The 22,006-nt window shown below is 41.5% G+C and overlaps 1 protein-coding gene and 1 pseudogene across 3 annotated transcripts in view; both read right to left on the reverse strand.

Moving 5' to 3' along the window:
* Nucleotides 1-8,972, reverse strand: part of Ppp4r1 (protein phosphatase 4 regulatory subunit 1) — a 67,973-nt gene extending 59,001 nt beyond the window's left edge. For 2 of the 3 annotated variants that reach the window (XM_042683678.1, XM_042683677.1), the window contains exons 1-2: nt 8,754-8,856; nt 8,486-8,530 (exon numbers count right to left, since the gene is read on the reverse strand). In XM_042683678.1, the coding sequence (XP_042539612.1) occupies nt 8,486-8,530; nt 8,754-8,760 (52 nt within the window). In that variant the 5' untranslated portion in view covers nt 8,761-8,856. Of the gene's footprint in view, nt 1-8,485; nt 8,531-8,753; nt 8,857-8,943 lie in introns of those variants that run through there. The other variant, XM_042683679.1, reaches the window with a different exon arrangement.
* Nucleotides 8,973-16,544: 7,572 nt separating this feature from the next.
* Nucleotides 16,545-17,453, reverse strand: LOC122110966 (annotated as a pseudogene).
* Nucleotides 17,454-22,006: the final 4,553 nt, after the last annotated feature.

Below are 22,006 nucleotides of genomic sequence, written 5' to 3' on the forward strand. Positions count from 1 at the left end.
TTTTTTTCTTTTTCTTTCTTTCCTTCCCTTCCTCCCTCCCTCCCTCTTTTTCTTTCTTGCTGTTGTGGGGCTTAAACTCAGGGCCTGGGCGCTGTCCCTCAGCTCTTCAGCTCAAGGATAGTGCTCTACCACTTGAGCCACAGCACCACTTCCAGTTTTTCTAGTGGTTTATTTGAGATAAGAGTTTCACACACTTTCTTGCCCAGGCTGGCTTTGAACAGCAATACTCAGATCTCAGCCTCCTGAGTAGCTAGGATTACAGGTGTGAGCCACCAGCACTCAACAAACATGTCATTTAATAAGGGATTTGAATATCTGAGAACAGATTTTGGGGTTAAACGGCAGTCCTCAAAATAATACACACTAAATAAAGGGAACTGTATAAAAGAGAAGGAAAGTGGCATGTTTATTTTGAAATGAGGCAAGATCATATTTTCTAAATTCACCTGATAGTAAAGCGTGTAGCCTACTCAAAAACACTTCCACAGTGTGGACACTATACATCTTAATTCTGCTGTTTGTTCCCTTCACCGAAAATCCTTTTTCCTTATAGGCTTTTTAATAACCCAATGACCGGTTATTAACTAATTTTTTCTATAGGGAGTCCAAAAGCTCCCTCAGGTCCAAATTACCATCAATCCTCAACAACTTAAATACTAAACAAAATATATTATTTATACAAAAACAAATTCAATATACTTAAATGTAAAGTGAGTTTAAAATTAAATTCAGACCTCAGTAGTGACACTGTGGAGCATCTACCTCCTGTAAGCAGCCACTCAGCTGCACTTCCTTTCCTCAAAACTCCACCCTTAGGATGGGCTAGATGAAGCTGAAGCTGAGTGTGACATACAGTAGTTTATCTGCTTTTGTGTAAGTTCAACATTTCCTCCAAAATGAATAATACTTATTCCAAAAAAAGCAAAAGAACATTATGTTGAAAAACTAAAATAGAAAAAATATATACATATATATATATATTCCTCTTAATAAACACAGAAAAAGTGACAAGATCTAACTCCCATTCCTAATTTCCAAAAAGCTCAGCAAACTCAATAACTCTCCTTAGCATGATCAAGGAAATAGTTAAAACACCAAAATTCAAAATTTCTCCCCTAAATATACCATAAAGAAAATGGACAAAATACAAACACTCGAAAATATATGCAAAGCACATATCTAATAAAGGACTTGTTTCAGAATCTATAAAAACCTGGGGCTAGGAAGGTGGCTCAGTGGTAGAGTGCTTGCCTTGCATGCATGAGGCCCTGGGTTCAATTCCTCAGCACCACATAAGCAAAAAGAAAAAAGTCGGAAGTGGCACTGTGGCTCAAGTGGTAGAGCGCTAGCCTTGAGCTGAAGAGCTGAGGAACAGCGCCTAGGCCCAGAGTTCAGGCCCCAAAAGATGTGAACAGATAGCCGGGCGCCGGTGGCTCACGCCTGTAATCCTAACTACTCAGGAGGCTGAGATCCAAGGATCCTGGTTCAAAGCCAGCCTGGGCAGGAAAGTCCGTGAGACTCTCTCCAATAAACCACTAGAAAACCTGAAGTGGCACTGTAGCTCCAGTGGTAGAGCACTGGCCTTGAGCTGAAGAGCTGAAGGACAGCACTCAGGCCTAGAGTTCAAGCCCCACAACCAAAAAAAAAAAAAAAAAGTGAACAGATCCTTTGTGGCAGGCAACAGATAAGATAACCATGAGAAGATAAGACATAATCGGTCATTAACAAAAGGCAAATTCAGACCACAGTATATTCAAACCAACCAGCATATTCAAAGTTAAGATGGTTTATAGAGGACTGGCAAGGAAGAACAAAGGCCTAGGCCTCACATTGCTGGTACGTGCAACAGGGTACAATGACTCAAGAAAAACTTGCAATTTCTCAAAAAGTTAAACAGCCATTTTACAGCGAAATACATTTTTTAAAAAAGCACAAAAGAACATACTATTCTACACAAGATATTGTACATGAAATGTCTGTAAAAACTTTATTTGTAATAGAAGCTTTAGTAATCAGAAGGCTGAGGCAGGAAGATCCAGAGTTCATTTGCAGCCTAGGCTACATAGTGACAACCTGTCTCAAAAACAAACAAGTTGAAAAGAAATTAAGTAACTTGCTCAAAATTATCAAAAGTTTAAACAGCAGGACCAGAATATGAACCCAAATCTAAAGCTTAAATGACCTGGGGCTCCTTTCCCTACAAAACCACACCATAATATATTCAAGAATTACTACATGATAAATATTCAAATACCTACCAAACCAGGAAATGTTTGCTCCTAATTCTAGGGGGCTAACTTAAAAGGCAGGAGGCATAAAGGAATGGATCTGGGCAGAGAGAACCTAAGGTGATCTATCTCAACCTCAATGATAGGTCCTAAAAAGCAGAGCAGGCTCCAGACCCATTAGCACAAATGATGACAACACAAAAATGACAGGCATTTTTACCATCGTGGCAGGTATGTTGCTTGCTCTTGTGCCAAGATGTTAAATTAGATTTATTCTCAAATACAAGTCAAACTCAAAACTCAACCCTAACTCAAGTTTAGGGACTGCCAACCCACCAGGGATATGATGGCAAAAATTCTTTACAGCAGGATGTTGGTGGCTCACACCTGTAATCCTAGCTACTCAGGGGAATGAGATGAGAATTGAGGTTAGAAGCCAGCCTGAGTAGGAAAGTCCAGAGACTCCTATCTCCAACCAACTACAAAAGACAGGGAAGTTGAGGTGTGGATCAAGTGGTAGAATACTAGCCTTCAGCAAAAAAGCTTAAGGACAACAACCTAGGCACAGCGTTCAAGCCCCAGGATAGGTACAAAGAAAAAAAATAGTTACAGCAAGAGAAAAATCCTGTAACTCCAGATATTAAAAATAAATATACAAACATAGATATGATAATAATAGTTTAATAAGCAAACTTTTATCTTCTTTTTGCAGCTACAAACTCAGGCACAGGTACAAAGGACTGTCTTTTTTTGGGGGGTGGGGGCAAGGGTGTCAGTCATGGGGCTTGAACTCAGGGCTTGGGCTCTCTCCCTGAGCTCTTTCACTCAAGCCTAGTGCTCTACCACTTTCAGCCATAGCATCACTTCCAGTTTTTGAGTGGTTAATTAGAGGTAAGTCTCACAGACTTTCCTACCTGGGTTGGCTTTGAATGGAAATCCTCAGATCTCAGCCTCCTTAGTTACTAGGATTATAGGCATGAGCTATCAGTGCCTAGCTTCCTCTCTTCTTTTTTAAAAAATTTTGTGTGAGGAACTGGTAGCCATGATATCATTAACTGATTCTATACATATGTAAGTCTCACTAAAACCATCTTAAGACACTCCTTCCTAGGATGTCTAATAACTCCTCAAATTTCGTTTTTTTTCTTGTTTTTGCAATGTTTCGCTATATAGCTCAGGCTGACCTCCAGAATCTCCTCCCACCTCACAAGGATTACAGACCTGTATGTACCACTATGCTCTGCTCTTCAAATATTTCTAACACCTAAGTGTCACCAATCAAGGGCATTATGCTAGGCTGTTTGAATTATTCCATCTGTCACTAGACACAGCTCCAGTTTCATATTTCTCACCTCCCCCAGTTGCAAGGACTACTTATAAAGTTTTTCAGAACTGGTTTTCAGTGGCAGGTAGAAGTCTTGGAGACTGAACAGAAAGCACCCAGGGCAATCCTCCTTACTCGGTTCTGGATCTTTCATTTCTGCACTCAATTTCAACACTGTCCTTGAGACCAAAAAACAGTGTGAAAGGATTTTAAAACTTTAACAGTGGAAAAAATCAGTGGTGAAGTACACTTCACTCCAGCTGATTGAAGAGCATCAAAAACTCTACAACAGTATGCTAAGTTACAAAGGAAATGTAAGTGAACAAAAGTCTAAATATAACTAAAATTACACCCAAAGCCCACCCCACCCAAGGCTAAACACATAGCACCCTAAATTAATGGCCACAAATAAATCACAATACACAAAGTTTGGTCTGCTCAATGTTGTAAAGTGAGCAACTGAGGAGGATAACACTTAACATTAAATATTTTAAATCAGAAGGCCTACATGAAAATTCTTCCTAAACTTAGGAGTTTTATTTGAAGAAACAAAACTGGTATCCTGGGCATCAATTGACTTTTCATAGCCTATATAAACAGTACTTTACAATCTGCCACCATAATCTATCAAGTGTTGTATAACATCCTTTGAAAATGACATTCTTCAATATGCTACTTTAGTAAGTTTTAAAATTATTTTATAGCTATTTGCTCATCAAATCTTACTAGACCTTTAACTATCTGATTCACTTTAGAAATCTAGTAACCAGCATAAATGAAAGGTTCATACTTGTGTATTTCAAAAGAATTTGAAATATTACTCAAAAAAATTATAGTTTTGTACTTCCCCATTAGTCAAGAAACAGAGTTGTCATAAAAACATAAAAAGGTTTGTATCCAACGATGAAATCTGCTGAGACATCTACTCAAATAGAATTACTGGTTTGCCTTCACTTTCAAATTCAAAGTATATTTTATTTTTTATTTATTTTTTATTTTTTTATTTTTGTCAGTCAAGGGGCCTGAACTCTGGGCCTGGGCGCTGTCCCTCAGCTCTTCAGCTTAAGGCTAGTGCTCTACCACTTGAGCCACAGCGCCACTTTTGGCTTTTTCTGTTTATGTGGTGCTGAGGAATTGAACTCAGGGCCTCATGCATGCAAGGCAAGCACTCTACCACTGAGCCACCTTCCCAGCCCCAGAGTATATTTTATAATGCAGTCTTAATATATTTCTAAACTTTAAAAATATTTTTATTGTAAATAACTTTATGGCCTTTTCAACTATAATCCAATATTATTTTTCACTTATTAGGATGGACAGAAGCTTTTTCTCGAAAGGTATCAGCCAAGTCAGTCTTTCACACTGTTCATACCTTGGCACTTGAAACAAAACAAAAGACCAGCAATCTGCTTAAAATCTAACAACCTTCCCTTTTCAAACTCTGGACCCCACCCACATCCTCTTCTGGTCTTCACAGCCACATATTTATTATCTACCAGAAATTTTACTCTCTCTTCAATCATACTTACTCTAAGCTCTACATTAAAGATAGGCAGTCTCAAGGTTCTAGAGCTTCAGCAAAAAATAACTTCTTTCTGTCCAAGGACTGCCTTAGATCTAGTGTGGCTCATATGGGAGGACTTGGGGTACAACTACTTCTGGAGACAGACTGGTTTCCATTTGTTATGCCTGAGACAGAAAGGTCTAGCTGTAAGGGCAGCCAAAGCACCACTCACTATCTCCAGTCTCTGTCCCTCTTCTTTCCCCAGCTTCTCTAGATTGTGACAAGCCTTTTCACCCCCTGACTACCATCTTGAACTGCATGTGGGTACTATAACCAGATTTCTTTCTCATTATTTTTCCCTTTACATAGATGTCAAATGTTCCATATTCTCTGTGTGGACACAATACTGAAAATGAAATATACAACTTGTGGGTGAGGATAGAAGGGAAAAACTGGGAGAGAGCGAGGGAAGGGGTGACATTATCCAAAAAGAAATGTATTCTTTACCTGACTTTTGTAACTGTAACCATCTGTACATCACCATTATAGTAACAAAAAAAATTTTTTTTAAGATTCTGTGTGATATTCTCAAAAAAGAAATGTACTAATTACCTGACTTAGGTAACTCTAACCTCCTGTACATCACCTTTATAATAACAATTTTTTTAATTCTGTTCCTGAATATTCTAGGTAAAACTTTAGCAAATGAGGATAATCAGAAGTTAGTCCTAAGTATTTAAACTATAAATATGTAAATGAATTGTATCTTCAAATGCCCTAAGGTTTAGTTGGGTTTTTGTTTTTTCTTGGTACTGGAGATTGAACTCCTGGCCTATGTTTGCAAAGCAGAAATTTTACTTCTTGAACAACACCTCTTAGACCATTTTTGCATTGGTTATTGTCCAAGTAAGGTCTTGCATCAACTGCAATACCATGCTTCACCTAGATGCTAGAAATGACAGCCACGTGACAATATGCCCAGTCATTGTTTCCTCTGTAGTCAGTGTGCACCAGAAGCCGGTGTACAAGAGTGCACCATCACACCCAGCCACTGGCAGAGATGGAGTCCATGAACTTTTACACCTCAGCTGTCTCTAAACACAGATCTCCCAAAATCACCCTCCCAAAAACCAAGGATTACAGGCTTAAGCACCCTTGTTCTGCTACCTTAAGATTTTTATCCTAAACAAACTGAACAAAGAACAGAACCTAAAAAGCAAAAAAAAGTTCAATGAAAGCATTAGCAGCAATTTTATGCACATTGATTCTGTAATGGTCAGTATGAATATTCCTTTCTCTGCTTTTCCTTTAAGGGACCTATGCTCTTTAAGCATAAGAATTGCTATTTACCAGGTATTATTCTAAGTGCCTCACACACATTAATTCAAGTTAATCTATGAACAACTCTATAAAGTAGGGAATATTTACAATTTCAAAAAGGGCTAAACTTAGACAGAGAGAGGTCAAATGAGTTGGCAAAGTCAGAATGCAATAAGGCAGTCTGACTTCTGTCTGTGCTGATAACTAAGATTCTAGACAGTCTCCACCCACAATGTAACTTTCCTTCCACACCCATTATCCTCAGACCTAGAAGCTTAGCAGTTCCTTCCCAGCTGTGCCTTCCCCTCCATACTATTCCTTGGTGGTCAAGGACATATGAACTGCATCTCTTCCTTTTGGGGTGCTTGTCACCTCATACTCAGATGTTTTTAACACAATCATAAATCCTCAAGTGAATCTTCCATAAATCTTAACACAAGACCAAGGAAGCATAAACAGGGGGATGCCAATGGCCTATGCCTATAATCCTAGCTATCCTAGGAGGCTGAGGTCTGATGATTGTAGTTCAAAGTCAGTCATGACAGGCAAGTCCATGAGACTCACATCTCCAAAACTATGAAAAAGTCAGAAGTGGAGCTCAAGTGGTACAGTGAGCAAAAAAGCTCAGATACCAACAAGCTCTAGAACCAATACACACACAGGGGAAAAAAATATAAAAATACAAAAATAGCCACCTCTCTGATCCAAACCTTGCAAAAGACCTGAAACTAAGATGCTAAGCTTGCTATTAGACAGGTAAATGAATATTAGGACTGCTTTTTCCCTTCCTCTCCTCTATCTCTAACCCCATCTCCTTGACCTCTCTCCCCTACACCTAAGTTCCAGCTTCCTAGTTGTTTTGAGCAAAGTGAGGGAGATTTTGTAATTTAGGAATATTGAGAGTATTTTTTAAAATACTATAAAAGTGTTATGAGGAGAGGAAGGAAAAAAGCAATCCTAATATTCAAGGTACATATGTGAAAACTGAACAGGAAAACTGAAGGGATGAGTGGAGTTGAATGAGGTAAGGAAAATTATGAAAGAGATGGCAGTGATTAAGATGCATTGTACTTGTAAACTGAAACTCTTTTGTACAACCCTTTAAAATAAAATAAAATTTGAGGGTTTAATGTGAGTCAGGAGAACTACATTAGATAATGTGAAGGTTTAACTACACAGTTATTTAGAAGAGCCATTTTAAACCTGGCCATCTCTGAATTATTTACACAGGTATTAGGCCACTGTAAAGTCCTATTCAAGCAATCTTTCCCCAACTATACAGCAAGTCTACCATGGTAAACATTTCAACTCAGCACAATTTATTGGCGTAAGTGTCCAAGGAATACACAATATGTTTTGCACACTCTTTTCCGCTAATATGCACTTTAAAGCCTAGTGATTTTTCCTATAGGTCACTACTTTGGAACATTTGCATTAACAGAAGTTATTTAAAATGAGATGCACCTTATAAACTTCTTTCCCTATAAAATTAATTAACTCCTTTCTTTTTCTGTCATCAACCCAAGTTGTCAAGCGTGATGGAAACCATAACAAAGTTCGATTTTTTTTAAATGTATAAAAGAATTAACTCTTTAAAACTTCAGTATCTCAAAGGAAGCTGCAATGTTAGCATTTGAAGAAGATATGGATGAGTTTTCAATGTTTTGCATGAAAGAAATCTGTTCTGTAAACCCAATCCTGGCTGCCAAGGCCACACCTTCTAACCTTCCCGTAATGTACAAGTCACTTGGAGGGGTGTACGGCTGCCAAGAGCCGAGAGTAAAACCCTAGTTGTGAAGTCCGCACAATACGAGGCCTGGCCGGGGAGCCTCGATTCCCGGAGGAGCGGTGCGGTAATTCCTGCTCCTGCTCAGGGGTGCGGACAACACACCCCACGTCCCCACTCACACCTCAGCCCCACCGGCCTCGGCGTCCCCAACAGCCGCCGCCGACCGCAGGCCCACGGACCCCTATGGGGTGGAGGCCGAAGTCGGGCCACGCGGGCCGCCTCCTGCTCCGCAGCGAGTCCCCGAGTCCGTCCCGCCTGCCTCCTGCCGCCCCGCGCAGGCTCCCCCAGGCCACCCGCGACGGTGGGGCCGAGCCACTCACGTCCGTCCCCGTCTTCCTGCAGATCCTCCTGGAGCAGCGACAGGTCTGCGCCGGGAAGAGAAAAAAGGCCGATCAGCACTCAGAGCCAACGCGGCGCCCCAGCCGCCCGCCGCCCTCCCCCAGCGGCCCCCCTCCCCGGCCAGGCCCCCGCCCCGGCCTCGCCCGGCCTCCACCCGGGCTGAGCAGAGGGAAGTTGGGCGCGGGGAGCCGGAGCCGCCGCCGCCGCCGCCGCCGTCGTCGCCGCCGCCCGGGAATCAGGGGCACGTACCCGCCATCTTGTGTAGCCCCCGCCTCCTCGCCTCCGCGGATCCGGCTACGCGGACGGCGCGAGCCGGGAGCTGCGAAGGCGCGCGGGCCGGCGGGGAGGACCGGCGGGGGCGCGCGCAGGGCGCGACGGTAGTCCGGGCCTGCGGCGGCGGCGACGGCGGCGGTGGCTCCGGGACGCCCGCCGCGCCCACCTTCCGCCTTCTGCGCCTGGCCCCGCAGCGCGTCCACACCCTCGGCCAGAGCTGCCCTGTTGCCGAGTGTACGGCCCAGGCTCGCGAGCTGGCCCGCCCAGACCAGCGGCGACTGCCGGAGCCTGGCCGGGTGGGGTCCCCCGCGGCCTGCGGCTCTATTGGGTCACCGGCCTCGCCCACCGTCCGGGCGGCTGCCGCCTGCTGGGCCGCGCTCCGCTCGCCGCTCGCGCCCCTCCCAGACCTGCTCGGGCGTCGCCAGCGGACGGCGGCCGGAGCTCCCGCCTTCGGAGAGAGGAAGCGCCGCCTCCGCCCTCCCTAGCCGCGCCGAGCGGAGGCGAACAAAGCCCTGGGTTGAGCCTGGCGGTGGTGGAGTGACGAAGTCTGGCCGGTTCCTCCGGCCCTGCGTCGCGACTCGTGTCAGGCCGGCTCTGCCCTCCGCGCTCGCTGAGCGAGAGGCGCCCGCCCGGCGAGGCGAAGGACCAGGTTAGACCCCTGGCGAGCCCAACTGATAGCTAAGGACGAGCCTGCTGGAAAGTGGTGCGCCTAGGGGTTGCCTTTGCCCTCTTTTTCTTTCTTCTCTCTGTTCAGTAATTTTGGCAGCACTTTCCTCCACCGAAGTTTGTACCACAGAATTTGGGGAAGGTGGGAGGGCTGGATCTTTAAACTCCGCCTGGGCGTGCTGCCTTGGCTTATTTGCTCAAGGCTAGCTCGCTACCACGTGAGCCACAGCTCCATGTTGGGCTTTTTGATGGTTAATTGGACATAAGAGTTTCATGGACTTCTCACTGGACTGGTTTTGAACCTTGATCCTCAGATTTCAGCCTCCTGAGTAGCTAGAATTTTACAGATAGGGCATGAGGCCCTAATCCTAACGATCTGCGTGATTTTTCTTGGTGGATAATGGTGATTTTATAGTTAATTTTCTTGTACTATCTACTTTGTCAAGGTAAATGGTTTTATCTACACAAAATACATTTTATTCTCACCTTATAGAAACTATATTTAAACAAAATAGTTATCATTGTTCTATTCATATACCCCAATTTCGCTTCTCATGTATCTTGTGGATACTAGAGACTGTTTTTATCTAATGGTCAGAGCAAAGTAGTAGTTCCAAATTGTTATCTAGCTTTGCTACTGAAATCTGTGAAGAAAGTGTCACAAGTCGTTTTTTAAAAAAATACCATCGAATTATATGAATATGAAGGCTTGAACTTACGAAAGTTCTCCAAATGAAAAATGAGGCTTGGAAATTAATTAGCTCTTCACTCAAGTAAGGAGAAATAAATTGCAACAATAAAAACAGGAAACGCATCTGATACTATGCATTTACATGACATCCCATTAATTATTGTCAGTGATTGAACTGTTTTCAGAATGGCCATTCCTAGAATTGAACATATATATAAAAGGCAGACCTTTTTGTACGTAATAAAAATCCTGAAACGAAAAAATAGTCAAAATCCTGTTAAAATACTTGAGTGGCATAGGATGTGGTAGTGGTATAATCCCAGCTACAGAGGAGGTAGTCTAAAAAGTCTTTTGTCTACACTTTTTTTTTAAATTGTGAATTTCAGGTACTAGTGGCTCATATTGGAATCTTTGGGAAACTGAGACTGGGACAGGATTTGAGGTAGCCCAAGCAGAAGAATATGTGAGACTCAAGGGAAAGAAGCTAGGCATAGTAGTGTAAGCATGTTATCCCAGCTGTGATTGGAAGTCTAAAATAGATCATGGCTCAGGAGTATACCTCCAGCAGGAAGGGAGACCCTATCTCAAAAATAACTTGCATAAAAAGGTATAGAGCCAGGTACCTGTGGCTCATGCCTGTAATCCTAGCTACTTAGGAAGATGAGATCTGAGGATCGCAGTTCAAAGCCAGCCCGGGCAGGAAAGTCCCTGAAACTCTTATCTCCAATAAACCACTCAGAAAACTGGAAGTGGCGCTGTGGCTCTAGAGCTGGAGCACTCGCCTTGAGCTGAAGAGCTGAGAGACAGTGGCCAAGCCCAGAGTTCAAGCCCCACAACCGACCCCCACCCCAAAAAAAAAGGTATAGAGATATTGCTTAACAATAGAGTACTTGCTTAGGAAGCATGAAGCCACTGCAAGAGAACCTGCCAAGGTGCATTGTAGAGTGTGTGCTGAAGAAATATTTACCTTTCTGAATTCAAATGGTAGAGTCAATTTGATCCTGATGGCAGTGGCTGAGGAATGTAATCGAGACAGTGACTCATGCCCAGACAGTAATGAGCAGGCAAATTGCCTTTTTCTTCCCTCCTCTTTTTCATCATTCCTTCCACACTGCTTTCTTCTCCACTTGGCCAGTGTCTGAGATGCTCACACAGCTTCTAGACTTTCCTAAAAGTCCTTTCCAGATCTGATCTCCCTGTGAATCACCTTGATGTGTTTGTACAATCTCCTCGTTGCCAATTCCATTAAAAGCTACCTTAATCAAGTCTTAGTGGCTCAACAGAAAACAGGGGAGTTAGAATTAAAATACTAGAATACTGATTCTCTTCAGAATGGTAGAATTTGTATATAATCAATTTTGTTTACTTTTCCATCAAATTGTCATTGAGCCACCCTCTCTGGTGTCAAAGAGACCTGCCTACCTCACATAGGGTCATCTTCAACTCCACCAAGGTCATCACTAATCATCCTGGGCCTAATTAGTAATTAGGTACTGTTTCCAATTACAAGAATAAAATCATCACCCTAACCAAAAATCCTACCCAAGATATTCACGACCTGAAAGCTTATTCAAGTAAAGAATGTAAAAACAGCTGGGCACCAGTGACTCACACCTGTAATCCTAACTACTCAGGAAGCTGAGATCTGAGGATCCTTATTTGAAGCTAGACTGGACAGGCAAATCTAAGAGTAAAAAATAATACTTTTCTCCAATTAGTTACTACAACAAAAGCCAGAATTGGAGATATGGCTCACAGGATAAAGCAGCAGCCCTGAGGGTTTGGGTAGGGAGAGCTAAGCAAGAGTGAGAGGCCCAGAGTTCAAGCCCTGCTACTGGCACCAAAAAAAAAAGTTAAAAAAAAGATCTTGTGTAACATTTTACTTGTAACAATTCTGTGAAAATACAGAGCATTTGTAAATACAGAAAATGTGGACCAAGTGCTTGGCCACTGTTTACTGCCACTTCATTCCTTTCTGAAGCCATAAAGTCTGCCCTGCCAGTAGAGTCCTATGTAAGAGACTTATTTTATTCTTGTTATGTGGAGCATTGGGAAGATTCTATATCTTTACAATATTTACACATCTCTGGCCTTTCAGTGATAAAAATGCATTTTCTTGAGAAATCCAGAAAACTGTATTGAATAAAATCACCAAAAGTACTTGCATACAGATTTTACTCAAGAAAACGACTATCACTTTGCCTTCTTTGTTAAGCTTCACAGTTTAATATTTGTGTATGTTACAAAATAAATTTATTGAAATATAGTTCATTTGCCATAAAATTTACTCCAGTGCACAATTCAATAGTTTTTAGAATGTTCACAAGAGTTGTGCAATCACATTTGAGACCATTTCCCAATACACGTAAAAGCTCTATTTAAACCAGGGCACCATTGGTTTATGCCTGTAATCCTGGCATCTGAAGATTACAGATTCAAGCCAGCCTGGCAGGAAAATCTGTAAGACTCCTATCTCCAGTTACTCAGGAAAAACAAAACCAAAAAACCTGAAGGTAGAATTCTGATTCCAGGGGTAGAGCACCAGCTTTCTGTAGGATAGCTAGTGGCTCACACCTGCATTCCTAACTACACAGGAGGCTGAGATTTGAGGATCATGATTCAAAGCTAGGCCAGGCAAGAAAGTTTATGAGACTATCTCCAATTAACTAGTAAAAAATCAGGAAATAGAGCTGTGACTCAAGTGGTAGCATACTAGCCTTGAGCAAAAAAGCTCAAGGACAGGACCAAGGCCCTCAGTTCAAGTCCCAGTAGCAGCTCATGTACATGGGCACATGAGTGCACACAAAAAAAGAAAAATGGAAAAACCCTAGTTATAACTAGTAAGCGCTTACATACAGATAAGAGAATTGGCCTGAATTAGCAATCAGTCACCACTGCCACCCCATACAACCCCAGTCCAAAGCAATTATCGGTCTGTTTTCTATCTTTATTACTTAGTCTGTTCTGAGTATGCTATGCAAATAGATTCAAATAATGTATGTTCTTTAATGATTGGCTTCTTAGCATATATATTTTCAAGGGTCACATACGTTTTAGCATGTTCAGTATTTCCCTTTTTTATTGATAAATAATGCTCTATTATATGGCTATATTTTATTTTACCTACCCATTTTTGGCTGATAGAAATTTGGATTGATAGAAATTTATTCTCACATATTAGTTGTTATGAATAATAAATATCTAAAAAGCTTTTTGTGTAGATGTATGCTTCATTTCTCTTGGATAGATACCAAAAAATGGGAATGCTTGGTCATATGGTAACTCCATGATACTTTGAGGAACTGCCAACTATAATTCAAAGCAATGCACAGTTTTACATTCCCATGAGCAATGAATGTGAGTTCTAATTTATTCACATTTTCCTACATCAAACATGCCTCTCAAAGTTACTCTCACAAATGACATAATTATGTATGTGTAAAAGACAAAAACCAACCTATACAGTATTTAAGTCAAGAAATAAATTTAGGCTAGGAGTAGTAGTACATTTCTAAAATTCCAGCTACTCAGGAGACAGAGATAAAAAGACAGTGGTCTGATACCACTGTGAAAGTGGTATCAAAGTGGACAAAGTTGGAGTAAGATTGTCTGAAAAAAAAACTAAGCCGGACACTAGTGGCTCACAACTGCAATCTTATCTGTTCAGGAGGCCGAGAGTTAGTAGATTACAGTTCAAAAGCACCTTGGGTAGAAAAGTTCAACTTTACCCATCTCCAGAATAACCAGCAATAAGTCAGGCTCAAGGCATGGTTCAAATAGAAGGATTCCATCTAAGTGAGCTAACTGAACAAGTGTGAGACCTTGAGTTCAACCCCTGATGTTAATTAGATGGTTAGGTGGGTGAATGGATGCATGGATGGATGGATAATAGATGGATTCATAAATACACAGATGGCTTAAGTGGTAGAGTACCTGACATGCACTGAGTTAGATAATCATAACCGCAGAAAAGATAAAATTTGCATCAGTACCCAGTATGTGCTAGGATTACAGGCATGCAACACCAAGTCAGACTCCTGGTTCATTGTGCTGGTGGTGCTGGTCCTGGGGCTTGAGCTCAAAGCCTGGACACCATCTCTTAGCTTTTTTTCCTCAAGGCTGGTACTCTTTCACTTGAGCCACAACTCTACTTCTTGCTTTTTGTTGGCTAATTGGAGATTAAAATCTCAGGAACTTTTCTGCTCTGGCTGGTTTCAAACCAAGATCCTTGGATCTCAGCCTCTGGAGTAGCTGGTATTATAGGCATGAGCTACTAGCACCCAGTCTTGGTTAGATTTATTTAGTCGGTGGAATCAGGAGAGATGAAAGCAAGAATTTCACACTAGTGGAGACTGATAAAATAAATCAGAGCTCAATGAAGAGTGTAAGAAGTGAATCCAAGTGGAAGTTACATATTTCTCTCACGTGACTTGTTTCACAAAAATTATGATAGTAAATTACCTTGCTATTTTAATACCTTGTTTTTGTAAAATTCTTTAAAATGTCATGTTCTTATTAGTTATGTAAGTAGTGTTAGTGGAATATAGTGGAATATTGGTTGCTATGACTGAACTATTATCCCTTTTTAGTATTTATTTTTTTATCTTCGTTTACATCTGTTACTTGTTCATATACAGTAAACCAATTTTCTGGAAGATGTAATTTCTTACTGTATACAGAATACACCGTGTGTAGAATCAATTAGTCAGCAGATTTTCCTATTGTTATAACAGATCTTGGGAGAAAGAGAACCTTAATCAGTGTATTTACCTTTCAGAGTAGAAAGATCTGTTAAGTCTGATTGATATTGCAAATAATTTATAAATCTTAAAAGAGATGTGATTTAAAGTCTTTATCTTCTCTTGTCTTTTCCTCCTGAACACTTAAATCTTAGCAAATGACCAACATAATGGTTTAAAAGTCTATGGTTGTTGATAAATGTTGATGCACAGATGAAAAGATTAGTATCTATCATTTACCACCATATTAAGTAGTGACCATGTGTATTATCTTGTTTGAAGACAGCTTTGACAAAAGGAGCAATATCTGTCATTTGTAAATTTTCTAGTTCTAAAGAAAGCAGTTACGTTTTATAGATATAAATTATGTAAATAAGTTATTTTATACTATTAAAAAAGTGATACACCAAGAAACTTCAGATGATCCAGGCATTTTACATACGTATATATAAAATGTATATGTATATATATACATACATATGTATATACATACATATATATATATATATATATGTATATGAGTTGTTAGATATCCCAGTCCCTGTCCCACACACGTTCAAGAGAGAAGGAAAAGTTTAATGCCAGAAAGACTGGCAGGCTGGCTCCATCAGGACAGAACAGCAGCTTCCTTTAAACTGAGGTGGCTGGGGTGAGGGAGAGAGCCTGCAAGAAGATGAGGGACTATGGGGAGGCGGGGTTAGCGTTAGGGGCCAGGCCAGGGCAACCCTGAGACACAGACAGCCAGGCAGAACCTTGGCCACTGGAATGTAGGTGGCCAGAATGACTTCATGTCAGCTAACAGGAGTGAGAGCAGAAAATGTGCCTGGGTGGGCAATCAAAGCAAAGGTCCTCCTCCATAGAGATTCCATGGCCTCAAGCAGTTACACATTGAGGGTCCTTCCTGGGCATCTTGACATGGTCCATTACCCCTGGGAGACCTACACATGAAGAATGAGCTGATTGGACCCCAGAGGTATGAGCCAGAATGGCCAATAAGAGGGTCTGAAACACAAATGGAGAGCTCATGCCAGCCTCTGATTGGATCTGGGGATTGCTCTGAGGCCCATGGGCTGGCCAATGACATTGAGAAGCTATCTTCTAGAGACACCTTATGAACCCCTGCACACTGCATCCCAGGCAATGCCTTCCCTTGGGACCCCTCCTGTCTAGCAGGAGCTCTGATCATCTTCCTACAATAAATCTTTATGGTTGTCTTAAAAAATAAAACTTTAGCAAATTAGTACCCAATAATTATAAATAGAATTTTGGGGGGCAGGGGGACAGTCCTGGGGCTTGAATTCAGGGTCTGGGCACTGTCCCTGAGCTGCTTTTGCTCAAGGCTAGCACTCTACCACTTGAGCCACAGGACCACTTCTGGCTTTTTGTGTGTATATGGTACTAAGGAATCAAACCCAGAGCTTCATGCATGCTAGGCAAGCACTCTACCACTAAGCCACATTTCCAGCACTAGAATTTTAAATATTAGTGCTATTTGTGATAGCACTGAAAAAAGTTAAATGTAACTGAATCTAAGATATGTAGAACTTAGAATTACACAAAATATTGTGGGAGAAATTGTTTATTGGATTCTTATATAAAATGTAAAGTAGCAAGGCTACAGGCCCTGAGACAACTCAATTTTAAAAGATGTTAATTGTCCTCCCAATTGATTTATGGTTTAATTCACTTCTTTTTTTCAAGTTTGATTCACTTTATTATTTTTGTATAAAATTCTATGTGTAGCCACAGCGGAGCCTGGGTCCTCTGCATGGAGACTCTGGTGTAGGTTTTCACAAGATGGTCAGTGAATTCCTGATAAGGAGATTTGATGAATACAGTCTCTTTCCAGAGGTTAGGGGTCAGGTAACTGTAGGTTTCAGAGACGGCTTCAAAGGTGGCTTTGGCCAAGGTAGCAGTACAGCCCCTGGCTGAGGTGTAGCAGTCATCAATGCCAGCCATCAGCAGCAGCTTCTTGGGGACAGGAACTGACACAATGCCAGTGCCTCTGGGGACAGGGATGAGGTACACCAGCACAGAACCGCAGCGGCCTGTCACTTTGCACAGGACAGTGTGAGGCTTGCCAATCTTGTTCCCCCAGTAACCTCCCCGCACAGGAACATTGGAGAACTTGGCCAAGATGATGGCACCTGGGATGACAGTGGCAACCTCCTTGGAGCCCTTAACCCAGACCAACATGGCCATTGTAGTCGCCAATGGCTACAAATCCCTTTAACCTGGTGCACTGGCCAGCTGGAGTCTGCTTCTACACGGGCATAATCTTCAATACTTCATCCTTGAGTGGCACCCCCAGGAAGAAGTCAACAATCTCAGACTCCTTGATGGGCAGGGAGGAAATATAGATCCTCCCAAGACTTGATCTTCATGTCCTTAACCAGGGGATCCATTCCTTGCCTTCGGCCTTGCTTCCACAAGCTCTGCAGCCGCGACCCTGGCCTTTACCACAGCCAAGACTTCGACCCCGGAGGCTGCTACTGAAGCCTCCAGGGAAGCACCATGGCCTCCCAAGCCGGGGGCCCCAGGACCTCCGGGCCCTCCTGCTGCACTGGCATCATCCACCATTTGGTGTTTTCCTGGAGAAGAAGAAGGGTTTAAATTCACTTTTTACCAGAATTTGAGCTCATTTTTTGTATGTGTGAATATCAACTATGTTATACTAAAAGTATATGTTGAAATACAAAAGACCAAAGCAGCAATAATCAAATCTTAAAGAAAAACAAAGTGGATGGATTTACCTTATTGAATGTATAGACTTTCTTTAAAGCTACAATAATTGCATAGTGTCTCAATCAATGTAAGCAAATAAATGACAGACAAAAAAGTCCAGGAACAGGCCTACACATACATTTATACTTTCTTTATGAAAACAATGGCAATGTAGAGACAAAGTAGCACTGGAGAGACAGGAAAATGCTAATGCTGGCCAATTTGGGTGCTATTTAAGAACAAAAAAAATTTTTTTTGATCCCTACCTCCATATACCAATTCCAAATGAAATGAGTTATGCTCACAAAAGACGTAACAGAAAATCTTCACGAGTAACAGGGAAATATCTTCTTGGCCTTGGTAGGGAATGGATTCTTCAAAAGATAGGAAAAAACTAAATCAGATGATATTAAAAGTTCTGGGATGGGAATGTAGATTGATGATAGAGCACATGCCTAACTAAGGAAAGAAAAAAGAAGAGTTCTATTACCCAAACATTCCATATTAAGAAAGAGAACCACAAGTGTCTAAAAAATATTTAAATTGAGTATGCAAAGAACCACAAAAAGAAAAGGACAATCATTAAGGAAATGTCAATCCAGTGGAAATGAGTAATATATATGAGCTGGTAGTTCACAAAAGAAAATGTCAACATACCACATAACTCCACGGCATAAGAAAATAATTTTAAAAAGTCGTTTAAGGATACAGGTGGACCCGTTGCAACAATGAGAAATACAAGTTGTCATGTCGAAAACAAACTTTACAACTTTGGTGCAGGGGGGAGGGGATTAGGTGGGGGGGGGGTGGGGGGAGGCTGGGAAGGGATGTGAAGGGTAAACAAAGGAGGAGGCTGAAATGCTTGATAAGAAGCGTACTCATGGGGCTGGGAAGGTGGCTCATTGGTAGAGCGCTTGCCTTGCATGCCTGAGGCCCTGGGTTTGATTCCTCAGCACCACGTAAGCAAAAAGAAAAAAGCCGGAAGTGGCGCTGTGGCTCAAGTGGTAGAGCGCTAGCCTTGAGCTGAAGAGCTGAGGGACAGCGCCCAGGCCCAGAGTTCAGGCCCCACGACTGGACCCAAAAAAAGCAACAAAAAAAGAAAGAAATGTACTCATTATCTTGCCCATGTAATTGTAACCCCTCTGTGCAGTATGTTCACAAAAAAATAAAATTTAAAGAAAAAAAGAAAATAATTTAAAAATGCAATTGTCCTTCCTTTTCATTAAGGAGATATATATTAAAACCATAATATTAGGTGTTATAAAACATCTACCAGAATAACAAAAGATGTAAAACTCAGATGATCCAAAATATTGTGAGGCTGTGGAATCTTATTTTCTATCAATTAGATAACAATTTATTACAACTCACATTTATTACAATGCTGTGGGTTAGAAATCAGACATAAGTCTTCACTGGGCTAAAGTCAAGTTGTCATAATGTGTCTTTCTTCTTGGAGATTCTGGGGATGAATCTACTTTCTTGCCTTTTTGCTTCAAGAGACATCCCCACTCCTCCCTTTGTCTTCAAAGCTAACAACACTGTGTCTTGATCATTCTTCCATAGTCACAACTCCCTCTTACTCTTTTCTTCTTTCCCCTGCTTTTCAGGATTTTTGTACTTAACACTGGGCCTACAAGTATAACCCTGGATTCTATCTTCATCTCAAGATAATGTGGCTGCAAGGTCCCTTTTGCCTCCTGAGGTAATCTATTAACAGACTCTCCAAATTAGGACAGGTACATCTTGAGGACTTCTTATTCTGCTTATCACATAAAGAAACATAGCTTCCACACAATGGCTCTGGCTACAACCACTTTGATTTGGCAATACTTGGTAAAAGGTAAAAGATTTATATGGTCTAAAGAGAAACCAGAGTATTGTTTGGCAATACTTAGTAAAGTCAAACACATATAGAACAGAGGATTCAGTAATTCTACTTCAAAAAAAAATTATCACCATTCCTTACGAAAGAAAAATCCAGACCAAGAAAAAAAAAAGTATCCATTGTCATTTAGAATGGATAAATACAAATGGTGGAATATCCATGCCATGGAATAACATATAGCAATGAAAACTTACTACTGCCACACATTATAAAATCAGATAATCTCACTAACAAGGAAGCCAGACACTGAAGAATATTATCTATATGATGCCACCTGTTCAAAATTTAAAAAGACAAAAACAATTTTTGGTGCTAAGGGATCCTGATTCTTGGTGATGGTAGTGTGTGTAGTGTGTGTGTGTGTGTGTGCTCACTTGTCCTGTGCATACCTATCCTGGAACTTGAAAGCTGGGTTTAGGTGGTTGTAAGCTTTTTTTGCACAAGGCTAGCACTCTAGTACTTGAGTCACAATTCCAGTTTCAGCTTTTTGGAGATTAATTGGAGATAGGAGTTGCATGAACTTTCCTGCTCAGGCTGACTTTGGTACCCTCAGTTTTTGGGGGGTTTTTTGTTTTGTTTTGTTTTTCGGTCGGTCATGGGGCCTGAACTCTGGGCCTGGGCACTGTCCCTGGGCACTGTCCCTCAGCTCTTCAGCTCAAGACTAGTGTCCTACCACTTGAGCCACAGCACCACTTCCAGCTTTTTCTGTTTATGTGGTGCTGAGGAATCGAACCCAGGGCCTCACGCATGCAAGGCAAGCACTCTACTGCTGAGCCACCTTCCCAGCCTCTCAGGCTGACTTTGAACCATGATCCTCGGATCATGATGAGTAGCTAGGATTGCAGGCATGAGCCACTGGTCCCAGCCTGTTAATTCTTAACCTTAGTAGAAGTTGTATATATGTGAACCTCTATGAGCGTTTATGAGTGTTTTCTTTGTTTTTTGTGCCAGTACTGGAGCTTGAACTTGGGGCCTGGCTACTGTTCTTAGTATTGTTCTCAAGATGGGAGCTCTACCACTTGAGCTACAGCTACACTTCTGGCTTTCAGGTGGTTAAGTGGAGATAAGAGTCTCAGAATTTTCCTGGTTTCTTCTAACTGCCATCACTCAGCTCTCAGACTCCTGAGTAGCTAGGATTACAAGCATGAGCCTCCAGTGCCCAGCTCAAGGGTAAGTTTTGTTTTCCTATACTCATCTCTTTTTTGTATATGTGCCAGTACTGGGGCTTGGGTACTCTTTTTCAGCTTTCTCACTCAAGGATGGTGCTCTACCACTTGAGTCATAGTTTCACTTTCAGCTTTTTGGTGGTTAGAGATAATAGTGTGAAAGACTTTTCTGCCGAGACTAACTTCAAACTGTGACCCAAGAGCTCAATCTCTAGAGTAGCTAGAATTATAGACATGAACCACTGGTTCCAGGCCTCATACCTCAATTTTAATACATAAAAGTTTATTAAAAGGAAACCCTGGCTGCAGTGGTACATGCCTTTAATTTCAGTTACTCTAGAGGCAGAGATAGGAGAATTCTTGTCAGACGTTGGTCAGGCAAAGTACAAAACTACCTGGAAAACAAGTCAAAAGACAAAAAGGCCTAGAAGTATATGTTAAAGTAGCAGAACACTTGAGGCCCTGAGTTTAATCCCCAGTACTGCCTGCCTTACCAAAAACTATTTTGTCTTTTGGAAGACACTTAAAAGATTGAACCCAACACTAGCAACTAAAGACTTTGAAAAACTTTGAATTTTTGCTCTGTTACCTTTAGGAAATAAATGAAGGTAAGATAAAGGAAGAGTGATGAGAGGAAAGAAGAAGAGGAAGAAGTAAAAACGTGTTTACCTGATTTACTGTGATTTTACAGGGAATTGCTGTGTAGCCCAAGCCACCCTCAACCTACTGGTTCCCCTACCTCAGCCTCTGACAGATGTCTATCACCACGCCTGACTGTAATGAAATTAGTTACTAATGAATTACTTTGTTTTTCTAAGTGAGATAATAGCATATTAGAAAACTGCCCTTTTATTTCTTTTTTAAAATTTTGTTTTATTGTCAAGGTGATGTACAGATGCATTTGCACATGTAAGGTAATGAGTACACTTCTCGAACATTGTTACCTCTTCCCTTATTTTTCTCCCATTTTTCCTCCCCCATCAGTTCTCCCCCCAACCCCCAGGTTGTGAAGTTCATTTCCAACATATTGGCTTGTGAGTATTGCTATTGCATTGGTTCACTCTTTGTCCTTTGTCTCACCATTTTGTTGATCTCCTTCCCTTCCCCAAAACAGATAACTGTGTATGCCAGATATAGGGTACCAAAATCAAATACAGTGACAACAGGTGCCCCTCAGCAGATCGAGAAAATGTGGCATATATGCACAATAGAATTCTATGCTTCCATCAGAAAGAATGGCATTGCCTCATTCATAAGGAAATGGAAAAACTTGGAAAAAATGTATTAAGTGAGCCAGACCTAAAGAAACATAGGCTCTATTGTCTCCCTCGTTTGTAATAATTAGTATATGTCTA

Source organism: Dipodomys spectabilis, unplaced genomic scaffold, assembly GCF_019054845.1.
Source record: "Dipodomys spectabilis isolate Male_0828 unplaced genomic scaffold, ASM1905484v1 ptg000083l, whole genome shotgun sequence".
NCBI classification, from domain to species: domain Eukaryota; kingdom Metazoa; phylum Chordata; class Mammalia; order Rodentia; family Heteromyidae; genus Dipodomys; species Dipodomys spectabilis.